The sequence below is a fragment of the Plasmopara halstedii genome, assembly GCF_900000015.1.
Source record: "Plasmopara halstedii genome assembly, contig: Scaffold_1561, whole genome shotgun sequence".
In the NCBI taxonomy this organism is placed as follows: Eukaryota; Oomycota; class Peronosporomycetes; order Peronosporales; family Peronosporaceae; genus Plasmopara; species Plasmopara halstedii.
In genome coordinates, this window is record NW_020188473.1 from 768,908 (window position 1) to 776,216 (window position 7,309).

Genomic DNA, 7,309 nt, shown 5'->3' on the forward strand with positions numbered 1-7,309 from the left:
GAGATCGCAATTCCCAAGGAATCCATTACAGCACCATGCTCCTCGATCCGAAGAAGCAAACGACTTGAGATTTCTAATCGGAGAAAAATCTGGCAACCCACTGATTGCTGGGACGCAAGACAACACCAGTCTCTCAAGATTATGAAGAGTGTCAAACGACGGAATCTCTTCAAGGAGTAAGAAAACTGCCAGCGTGAGTGACTTGAGATTTGTAAGTCCTTCAAACGAAGGAAGCTTCGCCATGGGAATGAATGCTGCAAGGTGAATGGCAGTGAGAGACGACATATCGTCGAACATATCATCAGGCAAAACCACCATGGGACTTGTAAATTTGCTCTCCACGTGTCTGCCACCATATATACAATTAACCTTTGTGCTGCATTGTAATCAAAGCGTAAAACTTACAAAAACTCAAGTTTCTTAAATTCTTTCATCCACGGTGGGAAAGTCTGAGTGTGGGTATATTCCAGCGTTCTGTGACAAACACCATGAAACATTAGTTTATTATTGATCTATCACTATAAGATAGCACGTACAAATGCCTTAATCCTTTACACCGTCGAAGCTCATCAGGAAAGTCAGCCATATAGCGATTGGTCAGTTGGAGTGTGTGGAGGTCTCCTGTAGAGGCTAATTGAGCTACTTTGTCGGTAACATTTATCGGGTTTTCCCATTCTGCATAAGTCTTCGGAGCAACATCCCGGTCAATCAACATCAAACATGGACATTGCGTCAATGAGTTGTTCTCCAAAATAGTCCACCGACGTGCGTTTACTACACACTCTGGGTGAGACTGGCAGGCTAGAGAGGATGTTCGCATACACTCTTCGACAAATATAACCAGCATCAAGGCATAAAGAAGAAGAAAAGCCGCTCCAAAATGATGGCGTTTAGGATACACACTACTTTCTTGAGAAAGAGATGCCGCAAAAAGATGATTATCCACTAGCTTCCACAGCCGAATACATAGTGTTATGTTGACTCCAATACGTGAAAAAAGGTTAAGAGGCGTCGTAATACGCAGCGATTTCAGGCTTTCGTAGATTACTCCAATTTGTTCAGCGTCTGCAATCACACTAGCTCCTTGTTCAAACCATCCAATAGGAAAGACCTCAAGATTGATAGCAAACTTGGCACGGTCAAAAGTAAAGCTAGAAAGGCAGTATACAATCACGAGCATAGGGCACCCAACGATAATAAGGAAGTCAAACCTACTCATTTCATGTCAGTACGTACTAATTGTTATAAAATTCAGCAAGACTTACAAAATGTCGATCATAGTTTCTGCAAGTGGAGCACGTTCGTGCGGTACATACATCATTGCAGCACAGGATAGCGCATTCATTGCAACTACAAGCGTAAAAATAGCGATAAGAGGCGCGGGGGAGCCGCCCTCAAGCATCTGATAAAGAAGAAGTGTCTCCAAGAACAAGTCTCCAAACTTTAAAAGTAGTTTCTGCGTAACAGTAAAAAGTCAGTAGGCTTGCAAATTGTTTACATAGAAAAAAATCCTCGTACAACACGTTTTCCAGCCGCACTGTCCTTACGAATAAGTGACGAGGCAAATTTGGCAGTGGCAGAAGTTACTCTGCTACCCGTTCTATTATCGATCGTATTTTGAAGTGCTTTTTCGAACTTGTCCATCAAATTCTTGTTTTTCGATTGAGAAACGACATAGTGCGACTTTGAGCTGCGATGACTTGTGATCATTTTGATCAAAACCCCAATGTACCCAATAGCAACAACGGATAGTCCAAATGTGGCAAATCCTACCATTGTTTTTGATGGATCTACCATAAGCCAAAACGAGCCATAGTCGAAATTTTCAGTGTTCATGACTCGATTGACCGTGTCGTTTGGTGCGACATTCAACAGTATGAGCCACAATGTCCATCCAAGACATGCACACACTGCCATTCCAACAATTGCTCGAAGCAAAATCAATTTTGTTCTTGAGGTAGCCGTAGTTTCGGGCAAGTTGTTGAATTTGCTCAGACTCTTGTCATCCTTTTCAACAGGGTAAATCTTCTGATTGGAAGCCGGTGGATTGCTTGCTTGATGCTTACGCTGAAGAGCGACATCCATTACTTCGCGTCCACTGTCCCCATCGTAATGTAGATTGTCTAACGACTTCATGATGCCTTCGTAAGAAGTTTCGCAATGTCTTGGTACATGAACGAGAATATCTTAATTCGTCACGAGTGTCATTTTTAGATTTGCGCATATCTAAAATAGAAATCACTTCTTCGAATATAAAGAGCTCCGTTCTAGACAGTCCCATGGAAAAGCAACAAATTCAAATATAAATTTATCCTTCGTAGACAATTGAGTGAGTTATCAAAATGGTACAGTTGGTGCCGGAGGGGAAGCAAAGCTCATCTCCATCCGTCATCGATGGGTCAATCATTGAGTTCACTAAGCATTGCACAGCCATGAATCGGCGCAACTTCAATTTTTCAAAGAATGTACTTCACAAAAGTGTGATCGGTTATAGTGTGTTAAGTGCCTTTGACCTGCTTGATGAATGTCATCGACTGCTCGTGAGATATTAGATCGCTCAGTATTCCAAGCGGGATTCTTTGAAGGGGCCACAGGGACTATAAAAAGCACCAGCCATGCTGAATCATCAGGTAACACAGCTGTTTAGGCCACATCGAGCCTATGCAAGATATTTATTTCGCCGTTGTACTCATGCTTAGTACAGAACGTTAGAGGTAGAAACCACATTCTACACTTGCGAACAGTACTCGAGTGTATGCGCTTAAGTGCATTTTTCGCCAATATAGACAGGTGTGTCTTTGGCGCTGATAAAATTATCTTTTTGATGTGCGTCATTTGGGAACGTGGCATACGGGCAGAGATGTTTTGCAAAAACTTAAAGCCATTGCAAATCGGTCAGTGCATTTGCTCCAAAAACACTTGAGGATATGGCTTGCCCTTGCCAGCAACCTGCGCAAGCACGCAAGCACACGGCAAACTAAGTCGACATGGCACGACTCCTCAGCAATCTCTCTGTTGAGGATGTCGAATGGTGCACGTGATAAAAATGGTTGAAAAGTTTTAGATACTCAATGCTTTCAAGTCTCATTCCAGTACTTAGACCCAAATTTTCTGCGCTTCGTTCCTTCTTCTTATTCAAAAATATCATCGATGATTCCGATGCTGGTCCACTAACTTTAATCCTCGAAACAAATTGTTGCATCTCTCAATTGTGAGATACTCACACAGCATCAAACTTCTCATCATGTTTAATCCTCTTTAGTTAATAATTTGGACTTCGATTTGTCCTTTAAAACTGCCGTGCAATCTCGTCCACACTCAAATCGCTTCAACGAAAACGTTTTCGCTAAGTCTCTAAATCCTCATTGAGTTATGGCTACATGATGTTTATAGATAAGTAAATACATCACTATCTTTCAGTCTACATGGTGTCCTGTGGTCCTGTGGATATAGTGGTCACATGATTGAAGGAAAGTGATGGATTTGTAACCGTTGGCTTTAAACACATCGTCGATTTGAGAGGGTATGATGTTCTTGAGATGCGGCAAAAAACGAAAAGTGATTGATCATTGTCCGACTTACTATAGAGTCAATAGATTTCAAGAAAGCATGAGATATGGAGCAATCCCATCATCTTCAGAACAGCCACTTCTTCCAGCAGCTACATTAGTGAACCCAGAAAATACTGTCGAAGTGTTTGTCGCTGACTTTAATGGCGTCGCATTGCTATTAAAGGTTCCAGTGGGAACAACAATGACAGATTTGGTGGATGCCGCATATGAAATGCCCTCGTTTAAGAAAGGAGACTTTCTCGGCTTTGAAGATGTAAATTCGCGGTTGAATCATCCTGTGACGGCAGCCGATGCAAGAAGATGGACGGCCGATAAACCACTCCGATTGAAGTACAAGGTAAGAACAAGCATCTATTAGTGAAATGTACATATTGACACATCTTATGTATTGTGGATAGAGAGACAAAACATGTTAATCTCATGAAAATTGCAGAGACCAAGCTATAGGAACAAAGTTTCAAAATTTGCAGCAAAGCACAACGGATGGATCGTATGGTGACAATGATTTGTCCACATTGTAAAACCAAAATTGGCGGCACCAACAAGAAGACTTTATTTATTAAGAAGACTTACAAGTCTTCTTTTTAGCGCCGCCAATTTTGGTTTTACAATGTGGACAAATCATTGTCACTATGACAGAAATTTTGATCGCAATGGCAAAAATGAAAATATTGTGTGGTAGTGAAATGAGGTGGAAGAGATATGGTGTGGTAATGTTATGTCAATAAGCAAGAAAATATAGTTGTTTTCAGTGTCATCGTGTTAATGGATATAGATACTTTATTTTGTTAACTTGACGTGAGATGTGAAAGTGTCTTCATCGTAGTTGTCAAAGAAGCAAATAAATTATCGCAAACTCGCTGCGTGCTGGTTTCAAAGTCGACCATTTGTAGGAAAAAGACCTAGTGATGTCAGTTTGATCATCATGCTAATTGAGGATGTAGGCGCTAAATTCTTTGCTATCGAGAGACTATTTTAGTATCAAAAATATACACATCAAGCATTAAAAATTTATCGCTTTTATAGTTGAGATGCTGTGACATTATGCGGTCCTAATACTAAATCAATCCAAGAAGTACTTAATGGTATAATTGTCTAGTGGCTATTCGAACACAACTCCAAGGTAATAGTATAGTGATCAAAGGACTGGTCATTACGACGAGATTGCTTAACATCTAGCAATTGTCGACGATCGACTGCCATGTATCCGTGTCATGTGTTCTAGAAGCGACACAAGTGTTGAGACTATCACCCATTCCGTCATATATATAATTTAAATACCAAAGTAAATATTCATTATCAAAGCTTACATCGCGCAGGTCTGTTCTAAATTCCTGCTTCGACACGATCAAAGACGATGATCATCTCGCAGTCTGGCGTATGCGCAAACATGTCGACTAGGACGGCTTATACACTTCTGAAAGAGACCTTCATACGCTTCCTCTTCCATGTCATCGTCATCATCATCATCAAGTGACAAATCATCGTCACCTGACTTGAGTCTCTTCTGTGACGGCTCATCTACCCTTAGGAAGATCTTTTACACCGTCCGTTTTCAATCGTTGCTTTTCATAAACTTTGTGCCTGTACGTGCATCAAAGACGTGCACCATACGATCAAGGCAAACTGCTGTATGGAAGCGTCAGGTGGCACGCAATGTCCCGAATGGATCCGACTGGTCCTGTGCATCGGCCCAAATGCTTCAAAGTACGTAAGTCCAGATTATTTAATATAAACTTGGGTCTCATCTGGTGATATGCAAGGCGACTGAATCGAATTTTCTCCAAAATTATCGAGCTGTTGCACAGGTCTCCGCTTTGTGTTCGAGTCGGAGTTTCGAATTTGACCGTAAGCGTTTCCGACGATAACGCGGTGGCCATTGCTTGTACCAGAAGATAAAAAAACGCAAGTGTTTGATCCAAACGTGTACACGCATGTCTAACTTGTCATGTGATACATTTTTGTCTTTAAACAAAACTTGCTGGGTCTTTAACGACCACAAATTCAGGTCATGCTCCTTACCGCCGACACCAATACAAGACTGCACTTCAGGTTCAAGATGCATCACGTGAATTCCACCGTCAACATAAAATGATAATGGATTATCTCTCTCCAATCTGCTGTGAACTATTACATCACCTGTGTCGGAGCACTGCACTATAGAGCTAGATGTTTAAATGAAGTCTATTCCTACGCACCGTGCCATTCTTTGAGTATTGTCTGGAGCTGGCCAAGACCAAACTAGATTTCCAGTGTTGCTGGGATTATTGCTGTGAGAGGCCTCGTAACTCTCTACGACACAGTCAGCGCGTGCCAGCACCACATTGCGTTGAGAATCGACGGTCTTGATCTCGTCTGCGCACCAACAAAATCGCTGAATACCTCGAGATTGTGCTTGTGGGTGGTCGGGACATGATATGATGCACTGTTCGTTCTTCTCAAGTTCAATAGACTTGAGTAAACTGGTCTCATCAGCTATGAGGACATTTGATGACATGCAGAGTAATAATTTGGTAGAAATGTCAAAATAATAAAACAAAGTGATGTAGAGATGGCATTGGATGAAAATTAAATTCGATCTTTATACGTGAGATTTGCAAGGATGAACTTCAAGAGACTGGTGACGCTTCTATTGCTCGTTGCGACTACAGATGAAGCCTATTGTATATTTTCTATCGCTCGGAATGATTTGAAAGAGCATGATACCATGAGGATCTCCAATCGAGGAAAATACAATGCAGAAAATACTTTATGGTGTTCAACATACAACCCAGGCCGCTTAGCCTCCTTGCCATGATGTAATTCTACGGTCACGTAGTTGATTTAAATGTGGAAGCTGCTGTAAAATTGCTGAATAGAGCAGCCGATCTTGGACATCGTGATGCGGAGTTTGCTCTAGGCGTGCTCTACCTGCGCGGAGAAGGCGTAATCCGCAGTGACACATTAGGTGCATCGTGACTCACAAAATGTACTGCACGAGGTCACTCTGAAGCAACATGGATGCTAGCCACATTGGTATCTATATAATTGAGTGTCTTATACTGTAGACTTATTACGCTTGTATTTAGACTGTATAATGAAGGTTGGGGTGTGAGTGAAGACGTGATTCGTGCAGTAAAGTTATTTCAGGATGCTGCTAAAATGGATAATAAGCATGCTAGGTTTCATCTTGGTATAATGTACGAATACGGTCGTGGTGCTCCACGAGACTTCAGTACGAAGCCAAATTATATCGATAAAGCTGCGAGCATGTACCAGACGCTTCATATTTCCTTGGATTACTCTTCCTTTGATATAGTGGTCACATGATTGAAAGGAAGTGATGGACTTTGTAATCTTTGGCTTTTAGTCACATCGTCGATTTGAGAGAGTATCATGTTCTTGAGATGCGGCAAAAAACGAAAAGTGGTTGATCATTGTCCGACTTACTAAAAGAAAGCATGAGCAATGGAACACTTCTTTCATCTTCAAAACTGCCACTTCTTTCAGCAGCTATATCAGTGAACCCAGAGAATACAAACTTTAAGTGTTTGTCGCTGACTATAATGGCCTGTATCTACCATTAAAGGTTCCAGTGGGGGCAACTATGATGGATGTGGTGAAAGCGGCATATGGAATGCCATCTTTATTTTTTGAGAAAGGAAGTTTACTCGGCTTCGAAGATGAAAATCTGCGGTTTGATCATCCTGTGACGGCAGCCGATGCAAGAAGATGGACGGCCGATGAACCACTCCGAT

The 7,309-nt window shown here is 41.6% G+C and overlaps 4 protein-coding genes across 4 annotated transcripts in view; 2 read left to right on the plus strand and 2 right to left on the minus strand.

Moving 5' to 3' along the window:
• Positions 1 to 2,136, minus strand: part of PHALS_01571 (uncharacterized protein) — a gene marked incomplete at both ends in the record, with an annotated part of 2,544 nt that extends 408 nt beyond the window's left edge. The window contains 5 exons of the mRNA XM_024715987.1: positions 1 to 346; positions 406 to 474; positions 537 to 1,211; positions 1,266 to 1,456; positions 1,519 to 2,136. The exon at positions 1 to 346 is cut by the window's left edge and continues 408 nt beyond it. Coding sequence (XP_024581631.1) covers positions 1 to 346; positions 406 to 474; positions 537 to 1,211; positions 1,266 to 1,456; positions 1,519 to 2,136 — 1,899 coding nt within the window. The remainder of the gene's footprint in view (positions 347 to 405; positions 475 to 536; positions 1,212 to 1,265; positions 1,457 to 1,518) is intronic.
• A 1,473-nt stretch (positions 2,137 to 3,609) lies between these two features.
• On the plus strand, positions 3,610 to 3,988 carry PHALS_01572 (uncharacterized protein; the record flags this gene model as incomplete). The annotated part of the gene is made up of 2 exons (XM_024715988.1): positions 3,610 to 3,909; positions 3,971 to 3,988. 2 exons carry the CDS (start codon positions 3,610 to 3,612, stop codon positions 3,986 to 3,988), a joined length of 318 nt encoding a protein of 105 aa, XP_024581632.1.
• A 1,032-nt stretch (positions 3,989 to 5,020) lies between these two features.
• PHALS_01573 (uncharacterized protein) lies at positions 5,021 to 5,343 on the plus strand (the record flags this gene model as incomplete). Its single annotated transcript, XM_024715989.1, has 2 exons — positions 5,021 to 5,279; positions 5,336 to 5,343. The coding sequence occupies 2 exons, from the start codon at positions 5,021 to 5,023 to the stop codon at positions 5,341 to 5,343; spliced, it is 267 nt and encodes an 88-aa protein (XP_024581633.1).
• Positions 5,344 to 5,361: 18 nt separating this feature from the next.
• Positions 5,362 to 6,069, minus strand: PHALS_01574 (Uncharacterized conserved protein; the record flags this gene model as incomplete). Its single annotated transcript, XM_024715991.1, has 2 exons — positions 5,362 to 5,689; positions 5,771 to 6,069. The coding sequence occupies 2 exons, from the start codon at positions 6,067 to 6,069 to the stop codon at positions 5,362 to 5,364; spliced, it is 627 nt and encodes a 208-aa protein (XP_024581634.1).
• Positions 6,070 to 7,309: the final 1,240 nt, after the last annotated feature.